The following is a 27,355-nucleotide window of genomic DNA, read 5'->3' on the forward strand; positions in this document are numbered from 1 at the left end:
TATCCAGACAGTCCCTCAGTGAGAGTGCCAATGCCCGAGATGATGGGGCGTCCAGGATTTCCGGGTTTGTGGATCTTGGGCAGTAGATAGAATAACCCTGGTCGGGGCTCTAAGGGTATGCTGATTTGTTCTGGTGTTAGTGTAGGGAGTGTCCTGAGTAGATGGTCCAGTATTAGAGTATTAGAGTATCTCAAGTGACAGGAGAAGAAATCTGTAAATAGGCTTAACTGCTGAAATCATCATGAGAATGAGAACAAAGACAGCTGGAGAGTTCATAAATAAGATGGCATTTATTTATAAAAGTTATTTTCCTCTACAAAATGCCAATGGAAGAGCAACAGAATGGAGTGTGTTTTCTTTTAACTACAGCAGAGAGCAAGCAGGAATTACTGCTAGGTAGCCTGTTCCTTTTTTATATCCTTGTTTAGAGGCATAAGGAGTTAGGAAGCCTGGATGCAGACACTGCTAAGCAGAAAATGTCAATTTCATGCGCACTGAGGCATTTACCAAGAGTGGGGATCCACACAGATAATGCTGGAAGAACTGATTCTTTCTGTACAAACTGCTTTATGCTGAAATAAATATTCTCCTTCAAATCAGATGGTAAATATCAGTTTTAGCCAATTATGCATCTCTATATCTGGGAAGTGATCAGCTAATTTCTTGACTGAGTGTTTGGCACTTGGGAGATTCCAAGAATATTTTATTGCATACACCTGATTTTTTATGTTTGTTGTATCTGATAGATAATTTAACATCCTGACTCTCAATATGTATAGAAGACAGTTATTCATAGATTCTAAGGCCAGAAGGTCCATTATGACCCCTTGACTAACACAAGCCATAGATTATCATGCTATTTCTGCATCAAGTCCATTACTTCTGCTTGCACTAGAACAGAGGTCTCAACAGGGAGGTGCGCTGCTCATCAAACTTTCTAAGGGAGGAGCTGTGAGTCTTCTAATAATGGCATTGTGACGTGAAGCATGGAGTCTCAATGCCACCCAAATAGGCTGGCTGCCCCTCTGTTATTCCAGATTTGGGGGGTGGGGCGGTGGCCAGGCCAAATTTGAGAGTGTTGCAACCCCGTGCAACAGGTCACAACACCACTCACTCAAAGGGGTGAGTGGGCCAAACTGGCAGTAGGAAGAGACTGAGTAACCATCTGATGGTGGGTGACATATGCTAACTGCCATCAGGTCAATCTATAGTGAGCTAAGGGAAGAGCCTCTCATTTTAACAGTAGGAAGATAGCAGATATTCCTGCTATTCTGGACTGTCTCTGAAGATACATGGTTTTGCCAGGCCCAGGCAGAGAAATGTTTCCATTTGGCTAGGTAACATTTTCTGGTGAAGAATGTTTTGCACAGCTTCACGGCAGGAACATTATAGGCTCGACATCCATCCATATACCAAACTGTGAGACAAAGAGCATCAGAGTTGGGGTTCCTAACCCTACCATTTTTCTGGGTCAAAAGATCCAGTAAGGTCCAAATGCTGATGGCAGATGTGATGACATTTGTAGGAAGTTTGGTAATCAGAATTGTCTGGGCCATCTGGGAGCAATGAGGATGACTTGTGCCTTGTCTAGTCAAATCTTCCACAGAACCTGACATAGTAGTGGGCTGGCAGGGGAGGCATAACTGAAATGATCAGTCCAAAGTAGGAGATGAGCATCGCTCCGGAGTGTACTGACGCTGCGTTTCCTTGGAGCAGTATACCTTGCACTTCTTGGGGGATCCCTAATGAGTGAAGATGCTGTTTATTACTGAATCATGTAATTGCCACTCATGTTGATGGCGAAATGCCCGCTGATGCTGTCTGCCAGTGAATTCTGGGTACCTGAGAAGTACACTGCCAATAGGGTGGTGTGGTTCTGTATACACCACTTCCATGCAGACGGGGACGGCGCATGCTCCTTCCTGCTGGTTTACACAGAAATGGGCACTTATGTTTTCCACCGTTATCAGGATGGGATGGGATAGTATGAATGGCAGGAATGTTTTGCAACCTTCTTGTACTGCTCTCAGTTTCAAAAGATGCGCATTTGAGCTTCCCAAGGTGTCAGAGTGCCTTGCTGTGTGTGACTGCACATGTGGGCTCCCCAGCCCATCAGAGAGGCATCTGTAATTATCATTTTGTCTGGTGTAGGGGCTAGAAAGGGAACTCCCATGGATACGTGTCCAGGGTCACTCCACCATACCAGAGAAACCCTCACCAGGGAAGGAATTATCACTATAGTATTCATGCTGTGCTTGCTTGGTCTATACGCTGTTTGGAGCCAAGCCTCTAGGCAATGGAGAAGGAGTCTAGCAAATGGCAATGCATAAATACACAATGCTTCTCCCTGTTGGAGAAGAGACTGTACCTCCTGAAGGAGGAGCCTTTCACGAGAGCGGTCCCTGAAAACGGACAAGGAAGTGAGTTTTGGAGGAGGGGGGTAGAGAATCTTGATGATATAGCCAGAACCGACGACATCTAGAACCCACTTGTCTATTAATGCTGCCCAATTGTGGTAAAATTTTGCAACCAGTCCCCCCAGATGGATCTCAGAATTAGGTTGTCAAAAATATCCCTTGGCTGGAATATGAGGTTGAGTAGCCACAGTTGAAGTGGAAGGCCTAGGGTATCTTGAACTCTATATTTTCTGTCATTTGCAGGGTGGCTCTTAGGAGCACTGGTGATAGGAGGATTGAGGTAAGGCCTTGGTTTGTAGGGTTGTTAAAGGTATTTTCTCTTTGGGGCAAGTGTATATATGCCCAGGAAACAGAGGGTTGGCCTTGAGTCTTTCAGTAAGTGTGAACACTTGTCTGTCCTCTCATTGAAAAGATGAGTCTCACAGAAAGGTAATACAGTGTTTTGAAACCCCGAAGAGTGCAGCCATTATTCCTGTCACATCACAACGGTGTGAGATCAAAGCTTGGGGAGGCTGCTTTTCACTAGCAAATCAGTGTAAGAAATGCCCTGGTTTGGAGAATTAAGGGGACACCGCTGTTCAAAAGTCCAGCTTGTACCCTAGGGGATGTCACAATGCTCTACTGCAGACAAAGCTAACGTCGCTCATGGGGCTGGAAGTATTTTGTCGGCAAAAGTGCGGACAAAGAGCGTTTACTCACGCTGACTTTTAGCGAAAATGCTGTGTCGACACAGACTTGTTGCTAAAAGCTGCGTGGTACAGACAAGCCCTAAGTCTGTCAGAGCACTGAAAGTGTTACGATCGTCTTAGAATGCATTTTGTTTTTATTTCATTTGACCAAATCCAACATGTTATGCTTTGACTTATAATCACTTAAAATCTATCTTTACAGTTAATAAATCTGTTTGTTTATTCTACCTGAAGCAGTGCATTTGGTTTGAAGCGTCAGAGACTCCCCTCGGGATAACAAGCCTGGTACAAATCAATTTCTTTCTTAAATTGACTAACTCATATAAGCTTGCAGCGTCCAGCAGGCATAACTGGACACTGCAAGATGGAGGTTCCTAGGGTTGTGTTTGGGACCGGAGATACTGGCTAGCGTCATTCAGTTGTAAGTAGACGCTGAGCGTGAACAGCCCAGGAGTGGGGTTCTCACAGCACAGCAGGGTAAGACTGGCTCCCAGAGTCAAGGATTGAAGTGACCTAGCAGATCACCAGTTCAGATAACACCAGAGGGGATGTCACACCCACTCTAAGTGCACATGTGCCTCATGCCCACAAGACCAGTGTCTTTCCACTAGTGTCTACTGGGGAGGGGACAGAGCTCCAAAGAACTCTTCTAGTCTTTCAATGGGTATTGCACCATCAGTGCTAGCACTCCAGTTAGTACTGGTGGATGCCTCAATGCTGATAATGGTTCCACAGACAACAATCATTCCCCCAGTACCTGAGATGTCATTAGCAGTGGGGCCTTTGAAACCGGGCCCAATAAACAGTTGAAACTGCTGTAACAGTCTGCTCCTTTTCACTTGTCTTCGGTACCAAGTGAGCTTTGGAGGATTTATCTTCCAATGCTTCCCTGTATTGCATTATATCAGAGGATACCAAGAGGGGATGCAGGGGGATTGGGTCAAAGGATTTCGAGGTGGACAAGCCACTCTCTTACCACTTCAAGTTATTTTTCCTCCTTTGGTATCCTGCTGTTAATTGATTTATCTCGTTAGACTGACCTCACATTTGGTTAAGCAACCCCCATCCTTTCATGTATTTATACCTGCTCCTGTATTTTAACTGCATACATCTGATGGAATGGGTTCTAGCCCACAAAAGCTTATGCCCAAATAAATTTGTTAGTCTCTAAGGTGCCACAAGGACTACTCGTTGTTTTAGTCCATAAAGTTGTAAGTAAAAGACTGAAGGTTGTCCCAAAAAGCTTCAGAAGTTTAGATAACCGTATGCTACAGTTGTCAGTAGATAAGACACCACCAGGTTCCATCTCGCTGTTAGTAAGAGGGAACTCGGGGAGCGTCGTGGCTGCTCTGCCTTTTATGCCCTTGAACACAAGGAGGCACAGAGCATATGCACAGCCCTGACAAGCACCTAGTGAAAAGAATCCAGTCTTGCACGTATGAGATGCATGCACACCTGCAGTGGGATCCACACTGACTATAATATCTCAAAAAACTTGCCATTACCATAACTGCTGTAGACCAAAATTCTGAAAAATAACTACTGTATATACTTGATCATAAGCCGGTTCGTTTATAAGCCGCCCCCAAGATGGATAAGTAAAAAAGGAAAAATTTTATAACCCGTTCATAAGCCAACCGTATAATTCAGGGGTTGGCACACTTTGACTCCCGGGCCATCAGGATAAGCCGCTGGCAGGCCGAGATGGTTTGTTTACCTCGAGCGTCCACAGGCACGGAGGTAAACCTAAGCAAACAAAGTGTCCCAGTGCGCCAGCTGCTTACTCTCATGGGCCGGGACAGCAACTGGTGGGAAATTTTTTGAGGGGGGAGAAGCTGGGAGTCAGGGGAGTAACCCCTGTGACCACCCCCCACATGACCCCACTCCTAGCCTGGGACCCCACACTCTCCCCATCCCATCCCTTCCCACCTTATCTGGGGAGGGCTGGGGGAGGATCTCTCTGACCTGGCTAGAGCTGCTCCGGCAGGCTGAGCAGCACAGCCGCGGCCTGCTCTGGTGGGCCAGACTGAGTGGCACAGCCGCAGCATGTTCCAGAGGGATAGGCTGGGTGGCACAGCCGCAGTCTGCTCTGGGGGGCAGGGCCAAGCAGCACAGCTGCAGCTTGCCAGCCCTGGAGCTGCAGCTGCTTTGGAGGCTTGGGAGAGAGCAGCGTGGCCAGAAGCAGAGAGACTCTGGCCCTGCTTCTTCCCTTCCGTCTCTGCTGGCTGTGCTGCCTCTCCTTGCGCCCTCTGTTGGGGGGGAGGGGCTGCATCCCCCCTCTCCCTCTCTATACCTGTTCATAAGCCGACCCTTCTCTGATGCTTCCCTTTTTTACTAAAACAATTTGACTTATGAATGAGTATATATGGGTCTATGGCAATTTCTTTTTAAAAAAGTGATTAGCTATGATGATTTGGGAAATCCGTCTGTGCTGAGCTTATGAATTGTTGGATATTGCCAACTCTTTCGGTGTGTCTCTGCCAGACTGCAAACTCCATTTTAAATGTGGGGCTTATTGCATTTTCTGTTGTCTTTTTTCTTCCAAGGGCTGGTGTCACAGGGCTAACAATGAAGGTTCATTAAACTTTGACAATCTGTTTTCATGGAGCCCAACTGGACAAAGGTGACTACCTAAATCAGGGAAAAGCAGTTTTTCAAGTCTGGTCACCTCGGGAGTGGTAAATGAGCAACTGATCACCTGCTGTTTGAGGCTGACCACAAGGCTACATCGGAAAGGTGACTGATGGTGATAAAAGGGTCGGGTCTGACTGCAGCAGTTGTCTCTCACCAGCCAGAACAGGAAGAGGAGCACATGCTGGAAAAGGAGTGTAATCCACAGAGGGGATCTAAAACCCAAAAAGGACACTGATCCAAATCCCAAAGAATGCTCAATAGTGGTGACGAAACTGAGACAGGGAAATGTATGTTCCTCATTTTTCTTAGATCTGTAGTTCTTTTGTGCTATCTTAAGTAAAGTAAGTGTAATTGTGTTTAGAATTCTTTGAGATGCCTGTGTGTGGGTTTGTTTGCTTCACCTATCACATACCTTGGAGAGTTAAACTGTAAACAAAGACCATCCACAAGGTGGAACTCTGGGAAAGGGAGTGCTCCTGGGAAGCCTGAGAGGTCAGCAATGGTCCTGGGGACCTAGAGCAGCTGGGACACAGGGGCCATTTCCATAAAGGGGTGAGAGAGAGACGGCCTGTGTCTAGGAAATGTGCCAGAGGCGAAAAGACAGTGTTGCGACTTATTTAGATTAAGAGATGCTTAAGGGCACCAGGGTCTAATGTCTTAGATCCCAGCACAACATCCTGGTGAGTATTCAGCAAAGGAAGTTCTACCAGGGCCATCTGTGACCCTGGTGATTTTGGATGACTTCATTTTTGATTGCCCAATATGAAAAGGGGCCTGATTTTCAGAAAGTGTCGAGTGCGTGTCCTCTGAAAATCAGGCCCTTGAAGTTGGGAAACCAAAACTTACTAGTCACTTTCAAAATCTTGGCCTCAAATCTCATTTAAAATACCTGTTGGAGTTCTGCTGCTATACTGAAGAGCTGGGTACAAGAGTTAATCAGAACATCACAAAGCTGTCTGAAAGTGCATTCTATATTTTGGACACAACTTTTAGAAAATACAACAAAAATGTTATTTACCAGATATTTACAGATACCATTCTGGAGGATGTCAAAACACTGACTTCGTGAAGGTATAGTAGATAAGCTGTGACATACCACCTGTTTAAATGAAAGAAAACAAACAGTTATATTTATGAATTTAACACAGATATATGACAGGCAAATATGCTATTTATAGTACATACATCTGTGTGTAGACATATCAATACATGTGCATATGTGGACACACACTAGCTATCCCTCTTAAAGTGCTGATTCTTTTTAAAAATCGTAAAAGTAACACTGACCAATTTGTCAATGTTAAAGAAGAAAGTCATATAGCAGCAATTGTGTTTGCTGTTGTTTTTCTCCTTTTATCAAAAAGTTCCTTACACTCACCTTTTAGGACTTTAATTAAAAAGGTCAAAAACAGAATAAAAATCCATCTGACTATAAGATACAGACAGGCCTCCATCCTCTTCCCCTTAGTAGGGAAACTTCCCAAGCAATTCTCCAAAGAATCTACACAAGCCGGTAAGAGAATAGAAACACACACCAAGAAGGAAGGAAGGGAGAAGGACAGCAAGGGAAAATTAGGATATTACAGAAAGGTACATCCAATCCTGCCTGTCCCCACCCTACAAAAGAATGTCATACTCAGTGGATATAAAAAGCAGTGACAAAGAAGAGGTATCTTGCTTTATAAACTGTCTGAAACACCTGATGCTGACACAGCCAAGAAGATGCAAGCAGTAATAATGACATTAAAAGGGGACAAAAAGAGAGTCAATCTGATGACTCAGTCTTCACAGTAGTATAACTGCATCCTCCACAGAGGATCGCTAGCAAAAGTACCATACACAGACCCATGGAAGCAGACTGTATTCTTAGTTATTCAGAAAAAGAACCTTTATAGTTACAAAGGAAACTGCCTAGGTCAGAAATCACCAAGTACAAATAAAACAGCAGACTGGAATGGGAGTCAGGAGACCTGGGTTCTAATTCTCACCTCTGCCAACAATCTGTTGTGTGACTTTGGGCAAGTCATTTTACCTGTCTGTGCCTGTCTCCCATCCCATACTTTGTCTGTCTTGTCTGTTTAGATTTTAAACTCTCTGGAGGGAACAGTGTTATACTAGTTTAGATTAAACAAATGGGCAAAAGGCATTAACATAGCCCAGTCATGGTCAACATTAATCAGTGTCAAACAAGGTTCAGGTTTTGGTATACGGAGACCTCAGCCTGCTTAGTACCATTGCAAATGCATTATTAAAAATCCTTTTAACCTTTTATTAAAGATAAAGAAAAGAAGAAAAACAGCTAAAACTTTTGAAATGTGAAGTACTGAATAAGGCTTTTATTTTAACATCTCTTATTCCCTTTAGCTAGAGAGTTTTTAGAAGGAAATCCCCCCTTGTTTGACATCAAAGATTGTAATAACTATCCTTTTGGGGAAAAAAAGTTGGCCGAGATGGGCTGGAGCCATTGCTACTGCTGCTAAAGTCCAATCCTGTTTCATCCCATGTAGTGTTTGCGATTCAGTTGGACCAGCAGAGGTGGCAATGTCATTTAGGTCCCTCATTCTGGTCCAGTCTTGTCAGGACATCTCAGGATCAGGATGAAAGCCTGGGGTCCCAGGAGATGATGGGGGTAGAAATCATGGTGGTGAAGCTTGCTCCAGTAGCCAATTTTTCTCCCAATTTCTCTTTAAGGACCCATAAAAGGGCATGGTGGATGAAACTGCCCATCCCCTCATTATTTTGTCCAGTAATACGGCCTAGTTTCCAACACACCAAGTTTGGTTCACGGATTTCTGGTTCTACACTTTTCTTTTTACCAAGCAAGCGTGATCTTAAAACAGTCCTTGAGTTGTATCAGCAGATCTTTCTGTTTGGACTAATTCAGTCTATCTCCATTTCACACCTTTTCCCACAAACCTTTGTTTTTATAAGTTATTGTGCCATCTTCCCTTTCACATACTTTTACAGTTGAGCTCACAATTAGGGTAAACATGTAGGCCCCGCTTATCGTAACACCACTCTTTTGTACAATGCCTAGCACAACGGGATCCAAATCTCAATTGGAGTCTTAGGCAGCACTGTAATATAAATAACAGACAACTTTTTGCGAACTGTAACATGCTACATTCATGAGGAAGCGAAATGACTTCTCCATCTGTCCTTGACAAAAACCAAATATCAGATAAGATCAAAACCTCGAGCAAGGCATGACTGTTTGTCTCCAAATTGTACAAATCTCAACTAAAAAAGCAGGAGAGATTCTTCTGGTCACACCCCCTTCTCCAGCTTGCTGCCAGATGATTCATTCCAAAACTGCGCAAAATCTCTTAGAATACAATTAATAATAATAATGTACATGATGTAGTGGTTGGCATGGAGAACAGGCTAACTAACCCATAATCTGTAAATATAAAAGTAAAATTGTCCCTTTGCTAAGAGGGAGGGTGAACTGTGGGAGATGCAGGTAGCAGAAAGGAAGTTATTGGGTAAAAAAATTCTCATTCTACAGCCCCATGTCTCCCACGATTCTGATATGTACAAGAAGTAGCAAGCAATGAACAGAAGGCGGCAGGGATAAAGAAATAGAATGAGATGAAGAAAGTCTCCCCCACATAAAAATTAACTATCAAAATGGCAAGCTATTTCTGGATCACCATGTGCAGCACCTTCCTGCTGAAGGATTCCTCTGAAGAGGACAGAGAGTCCACCTCATGGTGTCGAATGAAGGAATTAATAGAGGACCATGTTGCTGCTCTACAGATCCCTACAGCAGAAATGCAGGCTCTTTCCGCCTATGAAGTTGTCAAAGACCCAGTGTGGTGTACCTTGATTCCATGACTGTACAATGAATTAATGATTAATCTGGCTAAAGACAGCTTGGATACCCAGAGCCACTGACTCTTTGGGGTAAGTATATGAACATGAAGCCCAATCTTCTTGTTGATATGGTAGGCAGGATGGAGATCTTTAGTATTCTATGAACATCCAGATTATGTCACAGCATTTCTGTAGGATGCCATGTCTCTAGACAGAACGGGAGGATGATCTCCTGTGAGGCATGGAAAGTTCAGTTCTTCTTTATCAAGAAAGATTCCGAGGTCCTTAACACCACCTTGTCATCGTGAACACACAACAAGGCTCCTGCATCGATAAAATTGCCAACTCCAACACTCTTCTAGCAGACGTGATAGCAATCAAGAAACAGGTTTTTACAGGTAGGTAGAATGGTGTGACTGATGTAAATGGTTCAGGTGGACGGTTAAGGGTTTTAGCACCAGAACTAGATCCATTTAAGAAAGATAGGTCTGACCACAAGTCTAGCCAGTTTGACTGCTCTGGGAAATCTCAGTATTTGAAGATTCTTTGCCAGGGAACCCAAGGACCCTGCGTATAAGGTACGACTTATGGCCAACCCTTAGTGTGCTACACATCTGGGCTAGAGTCATTTGTCCACTCTGTCCTGAAGAAAGTCCAGAGTATCTGGAATTCCAAGGTCCTTGGGGATCATTTACTTGACACTACGAGCTAAACCTCGTCCAAAGGCTTTTACTCTTCAGACAGACTTCAAAACTAGAATCCCAATCACTTCTGAGGATAGTCAGACCATGATCAGTGCTTCCCTCTCAATAGCCATGTGGTCAGTTGTATACAGTCTGGGTCTAGATCGGGGGCGGGGAATGGGCATCTGGATGGGGAAATTGTATGCAGGGACGGGGCAGGGGATTGGAGTGTGGGAGGGGGTGCAGGAGGGGGCTCAGGGAAAGGGAGGGGTGTATGAGGGGACTCAGGGAAGAGAGTTGGGGTGCAGGAGGGGTGCAGAGTATATGAGGGAGCTCAGGGCAGAGGTGCAGGAGGGGTGCTGACTGCGGGAGGAGGCTTAGGGCTGGGGTGCGGAAGGGGTGCGGCAGGGGGCTCAGGGGAGGGAGATGGGGTGCAGAAGGCGTGTGGAGAGCACGAGGGGGCTCAGGGTAGTGAGTTGGGAGGCAGGGTACAGGAGTGGTTCAGGCTCTGGCCCGGCACTGCTTAACTCAAGCAGCTCCGGGGTGGCAGCAGCACACATTGGGGCCAGGGCAGGCTCCCTGCATGCCTGCCCTGTCCCTGGCACCGCGCCACTCCTGGAAGCGCTGCAGCCCCTGTGTGTGCTGCCCTTGCCACGCCTCCAAGTACCTCCCCTGAAGCACCAATGAGAGCTCTGGGGGGGCGGGAATTAATAGAACAGGTAATCATCAAGTAATATATCCCCTGTCACTGATTTCCAGCTTCTGGCAAACCAGATTAGGGATACTTCAGAGCATGGTTTTGCATCCCTGCTCATCTTGGCTAATAGCCATTGATGGACCTATCCTCCGTGAATTTATCTAGTTCTTTTTTGAACCCTATTATAGTCCTGGCTTTCACCACATCCTCTGGCAAAGAGTTCCACAGGTTGACTGTGCGTTGTGTGAAGATATACTTCTTTTTGTTTGTTTTAAACCTGTTGCCTATTCATTTCATTTGGTGACCCCTAGTTCTTGTATTATGAAAAGGAATAAACACTTCCTTATTTACTTTCTCCACATCAGTCATGATTTTATAGACCTCTATCATATCCTCCCTTAGTCGTCTCTTTTCCAAGCTGAAAAGTCAGTCTTACTAATCTCTCCTCAGATGGAAGCTGTTCCATACCCCTAATAATTTTGGTTGCCCTTTTCTGTACCTTTACCGCAACTCAAAAAAGATATATTAGAATTGGAAACCAGATCTGCACGCAGTATTCAAGATGTAGGTGCACCATGGATTTATATAGAGGCAATATGATATTTTTTGTCTTATCGATCCCTTTCCTAATTATTCCCAATATTCTGTTCACTTTTTTGACTGCTGCTGCACATTGAGTGGATGTTTTCAGAGAACTATCCACAATGACACCAAGATCTCTTTCTTGAGTGGTAACAGCTAATTTAGACCCCATCATTTTATATGTATAGTTGGGATTATGTTTTCCAATATGCATTACTTTGCATTTATCAACACTGAATTTTATCTGCCATCAGTCACACAGTTTTGTGAGATCCCTTTGTAACTCTTCACAGTCTGCTTTGGACTTCTTGAGTAGGTTTGCATCATCTGCAAATTTTGCCACCTCACTGTTTTGCCCCCTTTTCCAGCTCATTTATGAATATGTTGACTAGGACTGGTCAAAGTACAGACATCTGGGAGACATCACTATATACCCTTTCCATTCTGAAAACTGACCATTTATTCCTACTTTTGTTTCTTATCTTTTAACGAGTTACTGATCCAGGCGAAGAATCTCCTTCTTATCCCATGACAGCTTACTTTGTGTAAGAGCCTTTGGTGAGGGATATTGTCAAAGGTTTTCTTAAAATCTAAGTACACTATATGTCCACTGGATCCCCCTTGTCCACATGTTTGTTGACACCCTCAAAGAATTCTAATAGATTGCTGAGGCATGATTTCCCTTTACAAAAACCATGTTAACTCTTCCTCAATAAATCATGTTCATCTATGTGTCTGATAATTCTGTCCTTTACTATAGTTTCAATCGCTTTGCTGGTATTGAAGTTAGGCTTACCAGTCTGTGATTGCCAGGATTGCCTCTGGAGCAACACATTAACTATCCTCCAGACATTTGGCACAGAAGCTGATTTAAAGGATAGGTTACATACCATAGTTAGTAGTTCTACAATTTCACATTTGACCTCCTTCAGAACCCTTGGGTGAATGCCATCTGGTCCTAGTGACTTATGATTGTTTAGTTTATCAATTTGTTCCAAAACCTCCCCAATGACACCTCAATCTGGGACAGTTCCTCAGGTTTGTCACCTAAAAAGAATGGCTCAGGTTTGGGAATCTCCCTTGCATCCTCAGCCGTGAGGACTGATGCTAAAAATTCATTTAATTTTTCCACAATGGACTTTTCTTCTTTGAGTGCTCCTTTAACATCTTGATTGTCTAGTAGCCCCACTGGTTATTTAGCAGGCTTCCTACTTCTGATGTACTCAATATTTTTTCTTTTACTTATTGAGTTTTTGACTAGCTGTTCTTCAAATTCTTTTTTGGCCTTCCTAATTATAGTTTTACATTTTATTTGCCAGAGAAAGGGACATGGCTAGCAGAGGCTGCACTACAGCTTTGAACTGCCCCCAGAAACTGCAGAATTGTACCATATGTACCAAAATTGTGGGAGATGCTGGGCTGCAGAAATTATCTCAACTTATTGCTAAGTAACTCTGATCCCATCAGATCTTGCAAGTTGAATAGTATCAGAGTAGGTAAGGTCAGTACTTGGATGAAAGCGATTCAAGGAACACGTAAGTGTTTCAGCAAGCAGGGGGTCTATCACTTCTGGTTATGTATAATTCCATGGCATTTTCAAAACCATACAAGCTGTTAATCATGGCACCCTGGCCAAATTCTAGCTTACGTGATTTTTCCAGATACTTCAGCCTAAGTTGCCTCCATAGCCCCAAATAGATATTGTATTCTTCTTCATTTCCAATCCTGTAATGTGGTTGTGTTCTATTAAACTATTATTGCACTTAATTCCAGATACGGTTACATTTCAGTGGTAGGTAAACTGACTAATGTATGCAGTTTGCATGGCAATGAAAAATTGGATCTTTCAAGATGAAAGGCACATTATAAATTCATATACTAGACCAGGAGAGAGACTGCAGTATAACCAATTGAACCTACTGATGATCTTGTAACAGAACCAAAGTCCTATCTAGAACACAAACTGATATATGAAAACACTACAAGCACCTACAGTCGATAAAGGGCACCTGTTAAGACAGAACAGATTGTAAGCAGTAAAATACCACTATCATTTAAATGATACTGTTGAGATTCTTCCTGACCTCCCCATTAAGAACCCCCATACATCATGAACCTCAATTTCGTTTCCTTGTTACTACATGCAGAGCTATCAAGAAGACCTCAAAATCAGAGCTCAGATTAACCAAATAAAACTTACATACGAGATGGACTTATTAATTAAAAACATTAATCTCACTGAATCAAAGACACCTAGTTACTTCTTGCCCAAAAACTACTTTGTGGAACCTGCTATAGTTATAGTGAGTTCAGAGCAGGCTCACACAATTACCACTCTGTCATCACTATCCACTGAAAAGCCAATAGGCATAAGAGATATCTGACCTGCTCCTTATGTTGGCCCATAAAAGTTCTCAACCTGATCCTCAAGATCTTCCTTCCCAAGGTGTTTGCTTCACCCAAACAAAAATGAACAAGACCCATAACGGGTCCATGTCTCTAAAGTTTGTGACCCAGTGTCTCTTCATAGTTTTAATAGCCACTCCTTATGTCAAACAAAAACAAACAATCCAAAATACCAAAAGCCAATTTCCAAGCTTTCTCTGTTAAAGTTCTTACTTGGAAGCTCCCTGGCTGATCACTCAGCTTCCTCTCCAGCTACACCCATGTAAGATCAACAGCTAAGCTTGGAAGGATGATATTTTTATTGGTAAATGTCCATTTCACCACACACACACACAAACCAATGAAAAATATTTCTCTCAATAAAAACTGAAATTTACAGATAAGCAAAATAAGAAAAAATACTGCTTGAGCACTCATGTTTCATTTCAAGATATTTGCTTTGTGTATTTTGACATGTAATGTTGACAATTTGTGTTTTAATGGTTACAAAGCTTTAACTTTTTGAATTTTATCATCTACTGTCATTAAACAGTTGCCTGACCTTCCCTACTGTCTGCCCCATACATTCCCCCACTGTGAAAATTTAATTTTTAAAAATAGAAAAAATGTTTAAAAATAAACAGATATACTACCAAAAAAATTTAAGTTGCATTCTGCCAAGCCTATCATCATATTATTAAAGACCTAACTGACAAGCTGACAAGGCTCACTGCCAAACAAACCCCACTTCTTAAACCCAGAAGGTCCTGGATAAACCACTTGGTAAAAATAAAGATCTCAGAGCTTCTCTCCTGGCACCAGCTTAAAAACAGGGTATTGTCAGTCCAGAAAGGTATTTTCATTGAACTCCAAATTGACAGAATACCTTGCACCACAAATTTACTTCTTCCCAGTCAACGATGGAAAAACCCACAGCTGCATATTAACAGCATCAAAATGCTGAATAGTAGAGTTTAATTATCAGTACTAAGTTGTCTAGAAGTTATTTTTTCCAATTCTCTTTGAATCCCCCTTACCCTCAACCAAAACAAACATTTCGTGTGTCCGATTCTATTTTCATATTTCTAAAGCAATAATGGCAATTATTTTAATTAATATAAATTAAATCTTGTTTGAAATGTCTGTCCAATAATAAATGTCTGTTATAGAAGTGAAACTCAAATTTGGTTAGACATGGAAATGAAAAGCAAAGAAAACTTAATCATCACTTAAAAATTAGCGTATTTTCTTACAATTTATTTTCCTTAGGCAAGGGTTTGCATAGTGTTTAATTTCCATGCTAAAATGTCACAGTTGAATCATTATTTTACATTTAATTAGCATTTATCATATTTTTGGTACACTCATAACAGATTGCCCTTGGACAAAAGCCAGAGCAATTTTGCTTCAGAATATTATAGAAGTGAATGGACAAAGAAAAAAGTCTGTACATTTTAAACTGGTATCAAAATTAAGCTTCAAGAAAAGCATTTTGTTGCAAATTTACTTTTTATTTTGATCAAATGCCCACCTGAATAAATTAAGTCAAAGCTATACAGAAGGATGATTTTACATATTGGAAATAACCATAAGCACAATGGAGGATACACAAACCATTCAATGGCATATTTTCAAACCAATGCTCAACATTCTAGCACCGTGACTACCTCTTATGTTAACGAGAACCATATAATTAAAATGTCACGTTCTGAAAACTCACTATTGCTGCTGCAGGCTAGTGAATCCCTCCATCCCCCATTGTGGACTGTCTTTCACTTCTAGTCTCCTACTATCAGAGAGCAAGGAAGCCAAACAATGGGAAGTGAAAAAAAGAAAGAGCAGGAAAGGTAGCTCCAAGAGCAGTCCCTGCAGACTGGAGGTCAGAACCACAGGAGAAACTTCCCTGCTAGAAGACAGAGAGAGGTAGCTGGCTGGACCCCAGAACTGAGGGCAGAAATTCAGAATGATCCTGACAATATCGAGACTGTTAGCTAGTGAGTACTGATATTCTGTATTCCAGAATTCTGGCCATGTACAATTCAATTATCTCTACCTTGCCCTTCAGACCTTGGATGAAGGGGCAAATTGGATTCCCATCTACTCTGGCTGATTAAGTGCACTTTGCTACCGCCAAGCAGTTGCATGCACTATTTTGCAGCCTAAATTCCCCCTACTCCAATGTGAAAAACCTGTCTGTCATAACTGCTGTCCAAACCATGGGAGACCGCTGGCAGATCTTATCCTGTATACGGTACTTCATGTGTGAGAAGCTGAACCTCCAAAGACAAAGATGGGAGGGGGAGAGAGAGACAGACACAGACAGACAGAAAACTTAGACAAATGAGCTCAGTCTCATTCTGAGCCCTTCCGGCTAGAAGGGAAGCAGTGAAAAGATGAGCTGGGAGGAGAGCTTTTAACTTTTTATAGTTATTTATTTATTTAGCAGCTAAAAATGACTAAATACTGGTCATAATAAAACAGATTCCTGACTCAAAAAGCATACAATCTAAGGGCAGGGGTTCTCAAACTAGGGGGCAGGACCCCCAAGGGGGTCGTGAGGTTATTAAATGGGGGGTCGTGAGCGGTCAGCCTCCACCCCAAACCCCGCTTTGTATCCAGCATTTATAATGGTGTTAAATATATTAAAAAGTGTTTTTAATTTGTAAGGCAGGGGGTCGCACTCGGAGGCTTGCTATCTGAAAGGGGTCACCAGTACAAAAGTTTGAGAACTACTGATCTAAGGGTTCTGTCCTGCAAACATGTGTGCCTGTGAGCAATTTTATTCTTGTGTTAGTCCCACTGACTTCAGAGGGATTACCTCTATAAGTGAAGTTACTTAAGTGCATGTTGATAGGATCAGGCTCTAAACAGGCAATATACACACTAAGGGGATGGAGAACCACACATTTTTTAGTTTTATATTATTCATATTATTTTTATTTAATATATCATGTATTTTTGTTCAGCACTTCCCTGGTTTTTAACCATTGACATAAGTGAAAGACTTAAAATTAGGAAAGGGATAATAATACAAATTACTATTTTATTCATTTTCTATTATTTTAAACCCTCCTCTTTTCTTCTTATCCCTTCCTTTCCTTCACTCCATTCACAGGCCCTACAACCCAAACATTTCCTCCCCCATTTACAAGTGACCCATTAGACCTCTGACATGAAACTCACTTGGACTGTGGCAGCTCATCATTATTCCAATTCCTTTGAGCTATTCAGAACATCCAAAAAAGTTCCACGTCCACCCCTCAAAGGAAATTATGTACCACATAACTCCTTTCTGGAAGTCAGCATGTTATTTCAATCTTAATTATATTGCAGAGTTGTTCCTCTTCAGAGAAATAAAGATATGCACATCTGTCTCCCAACCCGACACACACATGAGCACACAGAGACTACACAAATAAGAAGAAAAAGCAGTGGACCAAATTCTTCACTGTCCACTAAGTGGAGTCAAACAAGAAGAGAATTTAGCTCAATGTATTCTTTATACAAATGAAAACTAAAGTTGAACGTGGGATAAAATAAGGGAAGGAGAGAAATTATTTTATTATAAAACAGAATAAGTAACACAAAGACTTCAGGCACTAAACCAATAATTATTTTTAATTTATGGTAACATCCTTTTCAGATATTGGTAACTAAATGGGACAGGCTATAGTGCTCTTAATTCCCAAGATACTGTGTGAGGTGACTGTGTTGCAAGCAGAACTCTATCCAGTATCACGTTTCTGCAGAGTGAAGAAAATGAGAAATTTTCAGATGATGGGGCAGGCAATGAAGCTTGTCTTCTAAAGCTAAGCCAGCATCCCCCGGAGCACCGTACCTTACCAGACAATGTACTCTCTTGTCAGGTGCTGCTTCCTCTCTCTGAAGTAAACAGATTTGACAGGGCAATATTAACAGTGGTCTAAGTTGTTGGAGAAGCTGCTTACAAGAGATCTTATTGTTATGGCTTGGCTAAGCTCACAGAGCCTGATATGAAAAACATTCCTGATTCAATGCCTCCAGAAAAAGCATCCACAGAGCAGAGTTTAAAAAACCAACAAAAACCAACCAACAAAAAAACCCCACATCTAGACAGAAAGAGGGCACAGGATGAATGCAGTCTGCAGGAGCATATTACTCAGAATGGCAATAAGAAGGAAAAGTGGCGGGGCTGAAATTACAGTCCAATATATTAGAAAAGGAGAACAGCAATGTGATTTACAGTTATAAATGACTGAAAAAAATACATGCAGAGTGTGACATATATTTACACAGTACATTGTGATGTACTTCTAAGGATTTAGAGTAGTTCTGAAACATGGTTAAGTTCCAACGTATACTAAAAATTAGTTTTAAGTAACCAACCATGGGTTAGGGGGCAAATGTAGAAAGGTTTCCTGGCCAGGGCCGGCTCCAGGCACCAGCATTCCAAGCTGGTGCTTGGGGCGGCAATCTTCAAGGGATGGCAGTCCCTGTTGTTTTGCCCCCAGCAGCGTGCCGAATTGTCGCCGGGGACAGCAGGGGCAATCCGTGTGCCTTTAGGGCGCAAGGCGCGTTTCCGCGGTGGCAGCAATTTGGCAGCAGCTTCTATATTTAGCTATCCATGGATGCTTCAGCTAAACATAGAAGCTGCCGCCGAATTGCCGCCGCCACGGAAACACGCCTGCCACTCTGAGGGCATATGGACTGCCCCTGCCGTCCGCGGCTGCAATTCAGTGCGCTGCTTGGGGGCAGCGAAAACTGTAGAGCCATTCCTGTTCCTGGCCTGAGTGTATGACATATAAGCCCTATCTTAGAACATCTTTATTTTTTTTTGGTTGTGAAAATTTTTTTTTTCTAAGCTACTTATATCCAGAAACCACAGCTAAACTTACTCTCTCTCTCATGGCTGATGTACCACCTGGAGGAAGGCAAAATCACACCCAAAATGACAGCACTGTTCTAGTTCTTTTCGCAGAGCTCTCTCTATTAACAAAATTCAAAACCAAAACCAAAACTACCCAGAACAGACTCAGTGTCTCTCAGGATCTTGTGTGAGCTTTTCACTCATGGGGTTAATGGTCCTTAAAGCTCGCTCCAGCTCCCTGCAAGTGTCTCTCTTTCAAGCCTTACACATGACGGATGTAGACAGTCCCACTTCTCACACGTCTTTTTCTGACCCTGGGTCTCTCCCTCTGCTCTCTTTCCTAATAGGCAGGAAGACCCATGCAATTTCCTAGATTCCTAAATTTATAACACATGATAGGAGCACGAACGTGACCTTCTACACTAAGGCTCCCAATTTAAAAGGACCCAAGGATCATAACAGATGTACTGGGATACATAAGTGCCAAAGCCCTGTTACAGTAAAAAAAACAAACAAACCAAAAAAACACATTTATTTTCTCTTACAAAAATGGAACAGTAGAACAAATATAAAATATTTAACTACATTTTTAATAAGTGTTTTGTGTACTTTGAGGCTCCTACTATTACTTATTTCTTTGGCTTTCATAGCCACAGCAATTTTTTTAAGGTAGAAGTGTTTATTTTTTGGATATTTTACATAAAAATGGGAGATTTATGTTTAAGTTGTTTCTTAAAGGGGCTAAAATAAAAATAAGTTTTTATTTCTAATTCAAAACACCTGCCATGCCTCAGCAACATTTTCAATTCATGTTTCATCACATTGCTTAACTGAGAGTTTATACCAAGTTTTAAAAAACTATACTGACAAGGCTACATAGCAGGAACATAAGCAAACTCTGCTGTGGTAGCATTCAGTGGTCACTGGTCAGTCGAGGGCCTTTGCTTCACAAGCTGATTAGCCGCCAGCATTGGAAATTTCAGTTACTGACTTTCTGATCAGTCTGCAGCACAGCAACTAATGACTAGGTCAGATAGTGATCTGCCAAATGAGAACAATTGCTAAACTCTAATTTTGAAATCTGGATTTGGAATGAGGTAAAACATAGAAATCAAAATTTTGCAATGATGCAAATCCAAAGATACACTCCTTAAAATAGCGATGTAGTTTTCCCATCCTATATTAAAGAGTCACTAAGACTCTATCACCCTTGCTACTCTCTTCTAGACCGTATGTGATTCTTCAATGCCCTCAATATTTTGGATCTCATACAGTGAACATCCAACTATAGTTTCTATAGCCCTTTTTATGGTAATATGATCAATTTTGCTGCTTTTTGCTCCCTCAATAAGTTTAGTGACATCAGCATTCAGTTTCTGAACAACTACCACGTATTACTTTTTAAAGTTTGTCAACTTCAACTCCTGGATCCTTTTCTTGATCAACATTTTCCACCTTGTGACAATTTAAGGACTAGGCTGTTTCCATCTTTTAAAAGGTGGTCTCATCACTACACTTTTTTGTATTACATGCAAAGCACCTTATGCAATAAGTGTCTCTATTTTCTTCCACAATTTCTGGATTCAGTCTATTCACACTTTAGACAATGGACAGGTTCCCCAAAGTTGTGTCCTCTAATGTATACTCTTTCTTGCGTACTCCTTCCCCCAGGTCATTAATGTTCTATACAGGATAGGCGTGTCCAAACAGTGGCTCACAAGTCACATGCGGCTCTTTCACACTTAAAGTGTGACTTCCTGAGCGCCCCCATGCCCTGCCCATTCTCCACCTACCAGACTGAAGAGGGAGGGAGCTCGAGGATTCAGCCTCACGAGGGGGCACACTGGGGCTTGGGGCTTCAGCCCCGTGTGGAGTGGGGAGCTGCCACCCTGTGGGGCAGCCATGTCTTGTGGCTCTCCAACTTCTGAAGATTATTGTACGTGGCTCAGAGGGTCTGTAAGTTTGGTCATCCCTGGTATAGGACAAACAAGACTACTACTCTGGAATCCAGACTTTAAGCAGAATTAAAAAGTGGTAGACTGCATTTTGTCTAAAATTTTCAGAGGCCACACAGTCAGACACTAAATTTATAGCAACAACAATTATCACGTGAGCACTGTTTCATTTGTTAAACTGCTCGTTTCTGTTATCACTATTTCACTTGACACTAACGGGTCAATTCATTTACAGAGTAGTGGAATAGTATTATTGACGTGCACAGGACTATATGACAAGTTAAAATGAATGAAAACTGAAGTTCTTCTTGCTTTAAGCTCAAGAGTTTATTTAGGAATCTCATCAGCATTAGTCACGGGGGACAATCTTAAATAATTGGCTTTAATAAGTGGCACCAGTCATTGTAAGTGTTAGTTGCTCAATAAAATGGGCTAAGCTTACTGCATTTATATTTAATCTCTCATGACCAAGTATGAAGATTAATCTAAATATTTACACAAAATGGCATCTTATTTTAAAAAAATGGGCTTTTTTGTATGTTGTTCCTTAAAATTAATAACTAAATTGTTAAAAAAAAACTTATTTTGTTTTGTATTTCTAGCATCCTAGGAGTATTTAAATAATCCTTCTATGTAGAAACATTAAAAAAATTAGGGGGACCAAAACAATTCCCAAAATGTGTTTTGTTATAAACAATTTAGAAGAGCTACCTTCCGAAAAGTACATCTATCCAATCTTCCACTTATTATTCATGACCACATGCAGCAAGCTAATGGTTACAACATAATGCAGTCTAGTTCACTACCGAACCCCCAAATTATCTTTTTTCTTTATACTAGTGAGCCTTATTTAGATGCGCTAAGTTCTCTTGCTAATCTCTGGTATGTATATATTTAAACACTAGCTTCTTTTTTTCAGCTTATTTCTAATGAACACTCTGTCTCTCTGATTGCAACAAATGGATACCCAACACTGTAAGCTAGTATCAGAAAGGCAAGATCCCTTTGTACTGTATGAGCAAGATGTCCAAACAGGTAAGGAGGATTAAAAAGTGTCAGTCTGGGAGCAGGTGTAATTCCATGGGCAAGTTAATGACAGACAGGTAAGGGAAGTGTCACCTGATGCATAAAAATCTACAGAATCAGAACTTCAATAGTATCACCTTCTCTGGCACAGCAGGGGGGTCTTACTGTTCCCCTCAATAGCTCCAGGTTCCCCAGTTGATGGAAATGTTGATAATACAACGTCATCAGAAATGGGTCAAGTTGGGTATCATTCGAAAGCCCTTTCTCCCACCAACACAAGGATGCCAAACATGACAAACCTAGAACAATTATGTACTTATTTGAGAAAATGTTTACATAGCAATTTTTAAAATTATACTTTAATACAGGCATGTCAAACATGCATCCATCACAAAGTTAAATTATGACCCTCAATTGACAGTACTGTGCTATCAGTTAATGCTCATAACTAGGGCCCCACCCAATTCACGGCCATGAAAAACACGTCACAGACCGTGAAAACTGGTCTTTTGTGTGCTTTTACCCTATACTATACAGATTTCACAGGAGGGGACCAGCGTTTCTCAAATTGGGGGTCCTGACTGAAAAGGGAGGTGTAGAGGGGGTTAAAGGTTATTTTAGAGGGATTGTGGTATTGCCATCCTTACTTCTGTGCTGCCTTCAGAGCTGACTGCTTGGAGAGCGGCGGCTGTTGGCCAGATGCCCAGCTTTGAAGGCAATGCCCCGCCAGCAGCAGCACAGAAGGAAGATTGGCAATACCATATTATGGCATACTTACTTTTGTGCGGCTGCTTATGCTGCCTTCACAGCTAGGCTTCCTGCCAGCATCTACTGCTCTCCAACTGCCCAGCTCTGAGGGCAGTGCCACCACCAGCAGCAGTGAAGAAATAAGAACAGTACCGCAAACCCCCCTACAATAACTTTGTGAACTCCCAGAACTCCTTTTTGGGTCAGGATCCCTACAATTACAACCACCATGAAATTTCAGATTTCTATATCTGAAATCATGAAATTTACAATTTTTAAAATCCTATGACTCTGAAATAGACCAAAGTGGACACTGAATTTAGTAGGACCCTACTCATAACATAGCTGATGAATTTTTTTAATGTTTCAGATTACTTTAAATGGAAGGAGTGCTTCTAGTTGATATGGCAAAAAAGGAAGTGGTTCAGTGGTATTGATTATTAGCTTTGTGTATTATGCCAAAAGAGTTCTAATGAGGCACTAGTTAAGATGTCAGCATCCAGCAAGAAATTACAGGAATCCATCTGCAAATGGTATGTACATAGTTAGATAACATACATTACATAACATAGTTAATTAAAATCCCAAAGTAATTTATTGCAAAACCCCTGTTTTCACTTTGGTCTTCATCATTTTTAGACACCAACAGGGAGATGAAATGTACTGACTAGTAGCTGAATCTTTGGAGAATACCACCATGGCAGACTTGATTAAACACAATGCTCGGTGGCACGTTATATGCTATAAGAAGTGCACTCATTACCTGAATTTAGCAAAACTGGAGAGGAAGTACAATCAAACCTCGCAATACTGCGCCCCATGACAACACGAATTCGGATATAACACGATGATAAGTTGGCTCCCCTTTAAGGTCATAATACTGTTTGTGTTTTGCCGGAATACTGTACTTTTTTACGACATTTATAAATAAATCAGGTTCTTCCGGTCTTATAGGATAAAGTGACTCATGGCCACTGCAGGCCCATTGCACTTAGTTCTCAGGTTGTACATGTGTATGATGTTTGCCTATGAACTTCTTGTTAATTTCCTATATTTTTAAAAATATTTTACTGTTATGAATACACCAGTTCGCAAACACAAGTCGTTTTCTGCCCAAGAGAAATTGCACGCCCTGGAGCAACTAAAGAAGGGAAAACAACAAACTCAGCTTGCTAGAGATCTAGGAATTATCGAGTCTACTCTGAGAGGGTGGAAAAAAGAAGAAAAGTTCCGTTGCCTACTCTGCATTCTTGAAGCAGAAACTAGTTTACAGCATAAAAAGGTCAAGTTTGCTAATGACGAAAGCCTAGATTCAGCATTGTACCGATGGTTTATCCAGGCTCACTCAGAAGGAGTTCCCATTTCAGGCCCTATTCTGAAAGCTCAAGCAGAGAAATTTGATTGTCTTATCAATGGAAACGAATCCAAATTTAAAGCAAGTAACAGCTAGCTGGACAGAATCAAGAAAAGGCACACTATAAGCCAAGTTCTTATGCTTGGGGAAATCCGCTCAGTTGATAAAGAGGCTGCCGATTCCTACCCAATTGGGCTTAAATAGTTGCTGAAGGAAGGTTGCTACACTGCTGATCGAGTTTACAACTGTGACGAGACTGGTTTATGCTTTCAAATGTTACCCGATCACACCCACTCAAACAGGACTGACCGTCACAAACAAGAAGGCTTTAAGTAGAGAAAGGACACAGTCACTCTCGTGTTTTGCGTCAACAAGTCTGACAGCAACAAAGTCAGACCTCTGATGATTGGAAAAGTGAGGTGTCTCAGATGTTTTCGTGATAGCAGTAGACCGTACAGAGGGGGAGAGATAACCGTCATCTCATTGCCAGTTTACTCCGGTAGTAGACAGTACAGAACGACTGGTAACCATCTCTGCTATCATGCAAAAGCAACCGAATGGTGTGTAGCGCTGGAGTATCGCCTCTGTCCGCGGCATCCAGTACACATACGGTGACTGTAAAGAAAAAAAAGCTGAACGGGCTCCATGGTTGCTGTGCTATGGCATCTGCCAGGGCAATCCAGGGAAAAAGGGCGCGAAAGGATTCTCTGCTGTTGTTTTCCCGGAGGAAGGAATGACTGACGACATTTACCCAGGACCACCCGCGACAATGATTCAACCCAGAATTCCAAGGGGCGGGGGAGACTGCGGGAACTATGGGATAGCTATGGGATAGCTATGGAATAGCTACCCACAATGCAACGCTTCAAAAATCGACGCTAGCCTCGGACCATGGACACACACCGCCGAATTACTGTGCCTAGTGTGGCCGCGTGAAATCGAATTTGTAATATCTATTTTATAAAACCGGTTTAATATAATTTGGAATTATCCTGTAGTGTAGACGTAGCCTCAGTGTGATGTTAGTCTACGTGAAACTCTGGAAAAGTACAAATTCTCCATGGTATCATGATCAATGTTCGAATGCAGTGAAACAATGCATACATGCAATGCAAAAAGAAAACAAATGCACATCTTGCATGGTCTTCCTAAGCCAGAAAAAACGGTTACCCACCTTTTAGTAACTGTTGTTCTTCGAGATGTGTTATTCATGTCCATTCCAAGCAGGTGTGCGCGCGCCATGTGCACGCCAGCCGGAAGATTTTCCCCTAGCAGCGTCCGTAGCGTCGGCCCTGATGCCCCCTGGAATGGTGCCATTACGGCGCCCGCCGATTCTCCACCCCCTCAGTTCCTTCTTGCCAGCACTCCGACAGAGGGGCAGGAGGGTGGGTATTGGAATGGACATGAACAACACATCTCGAAGAACAACAGTTACTAAAAGGTGGGTAACCATTTTTTCTTTGAGTGGTTGTTCATGTTCATTCCAAGCAGGTGACTCACAAGCCTGAACCTAGGTGGTGGGGTCAGAGTTCACTGCTGACTGGAGTACTGCACAACCGAAGGCTGCATCATCCCTAGCCTGGTGCGAGATGGCATAGTGCGACGTGAACGTGTGGATGGAGACCACGTGGCCGCTCTACAGATCTCCTGAGTCGGGATCTGAGCCAGGAATGCCGCAGAGGAGGCCTGTGCCCTAGTGGAGTGGGTTGTGACCGGAGGGACAGGGGCCTTAGCTATGAGGTAGCATTCCCAGATGCAGGTCGCGATCCATGAAGAGATTCGCTGAGAGGAGACCGGGAGCCCTTTCATCCTATCTGCCACTGTGATGAAGAGCTGAGTCGATCGTCTGAACGGCTTGGTACGCTCGATGTAAAAGGCTAAGGCTCTGCGGACATCCAGGGAATGTAACCTCCACTCCTCACTGGAAGAGCGTGGTTTCGGGTAAAACACTGGGAGAAAAATATCTTGTCCCATGTGGAACTGTGAGACGACCTTGGGGAGGAAGGCCAGGTGAGGTCTAAGTTGGACCTTGCCCTTATTAAAGACAGTGTACAGGGGCTCGGTTGTTAACACCCTAAGCTCCAACATCCTCCTGGCCAAGGTGATCGCCACCAGGAAGGCGGTCTTATATGACAAGTACATCAGGGAGCACGAAGCCAGGGGCTCAAAGAGAGGTCCCGAGAGGGCAGAGAGGACCAGATTCAGGTCCCAGGTAGGAGCTGGCTGACGAACATGCGGAAATAGCCTGTCCATACCCTTGAGGAAACTTCCAATCAGCGGGTTCACAAACACCAAGGTACCCCCCTCTCCCACATGTAAAGTCGAGATGGCCGCCAAGTTAACATGAATCGAGGAGAGGGAGAGGCCCAGTTGCTGAGGTGGAGCAAACAGTCTAGGATAATAGGGATTGGGACCCCCAGTGGATTGTGACCTCGCTGACCCGACCATATGGAGAAGCGCTTCCATTTGGCCAGGTAGGTGGCCCTGGTTGATGGTTTCCTACTACCGAGCAGCATTTGTCTGACCTGCTGGGAGCACTGCATCTCCACCGGGTTCAGCCATGGAGCATCCAGGCTGTGAGGTGGAGAGATTCCAGGTTCGGGTGGTGGAGGGAGCCCCGGTCCTGAGTGATCAAGTCCGGAAGCAGAGGTAGTGTTAGGGGCGCCTGAACGGACATGTGCAGAAGTGATGTGTACCAATGTTGGCGCGGCCACGCCGGAGCTATCAGGATTACCCGTGCGTGGTCCCTGCGGATCTTCAAAAGCACCCTGTGTATCAGGGGGATAGGAGGAAAGGTATAGAGCAGACCAACCCCCCAAGACTGGAGGAAGGTGCCCGACAGAGACCCCGGACTGCGGCCCAGAAGGGAGCAGAACCGTCGGCACTTCCTATTTTCCCTCAAGGTGAACAGGTCTAACTGGGGAAAGCCCCAGAGCTGGAAGATTGAGCGTACCACATCCCGTTGGAGGGACCACTCGTTGACCCCGGAACGAGCAGCTGAGGGTGTCCGCCAGGCCGTTCTGCTCCCCTGGAAGGTAGAACGCTGTCAAGTGGGTAGCATTCTGGATGCAGAAATCCCACAATGCGAGGGCTTCCCTGCACAGGGGAGAGGAGCGTGCACCCCCGTTTGTTGATATAAAAAACTGCCGATGTGTGTCCGAGAGGATTGAAACACATCTGCCGGCCAGGTGGGACCGGAAGGTCAAACAAGCCAGGCGAACTGCTCTCAGCTCCCTGACATTGATATGCAACTCAAGGTCCTTCGGTGACCACAAGCCCTGCGTCCTGAGATTCCCCAGGTGCGCTCCCCAACCCCGATCTAAGGCATCCGTTACCAGAGAGAGGGAAGGTTGGGGGCGGCAAAGGGGACGCCCATGCACACTTTCTGCAGGTCTAGCCACCACCGAAGCGAGATCAGCACCAAGTGGGGAATGGACACCACTGAGTCCCAGGGGTCCCTGGCCGGGCGGTATACTGTTGCTAATCAGGACTGTAGCGGGTGAAGCCGGAGTCTGGCATGGTTT

General features: G+C 43.2%; 1 protein-coding gene across 8 annotated transcripts in view; it reads right to left on the reverse strand.

Moving 5' to 3' along the window:
• TEX10 (testis expressed 10) overlaps positions 1-27,355 on the reverse strand; it is a 221,172-nt gene that overhangs the window by 100,758 nt on the left and 93,059 nt on the right. For all 8 annotated transcript variants that reach the window (XM_075062649.1, XM_075062644.1, XM_075062643.1 and 5 more), the window contains one exon: positions 6,759-6,839. In XM_075062649.1, coding sequence (XP_074918750.1) covers positions 6,759-6,839 — 81 coding nt within the window. The remainder of the gene's footprint in view (positions 1-6,758; positions 6,840-27,355) is intronic.

This window comes from Chelonoidis abingdonii, chromosome 2 (assembly GCF_003597395.2).
Source record: "Chelonoidis abingdonii isolate Lonesome George chromosome 2, CheloAbing_2.0, whole genome shotgun sequence".
Lineage (NCBI taxonomy): Eukaryota > Metazoa > Chordata > Testudines > Testudinidae > Chelonoidis > Chelonoidis abingdonii.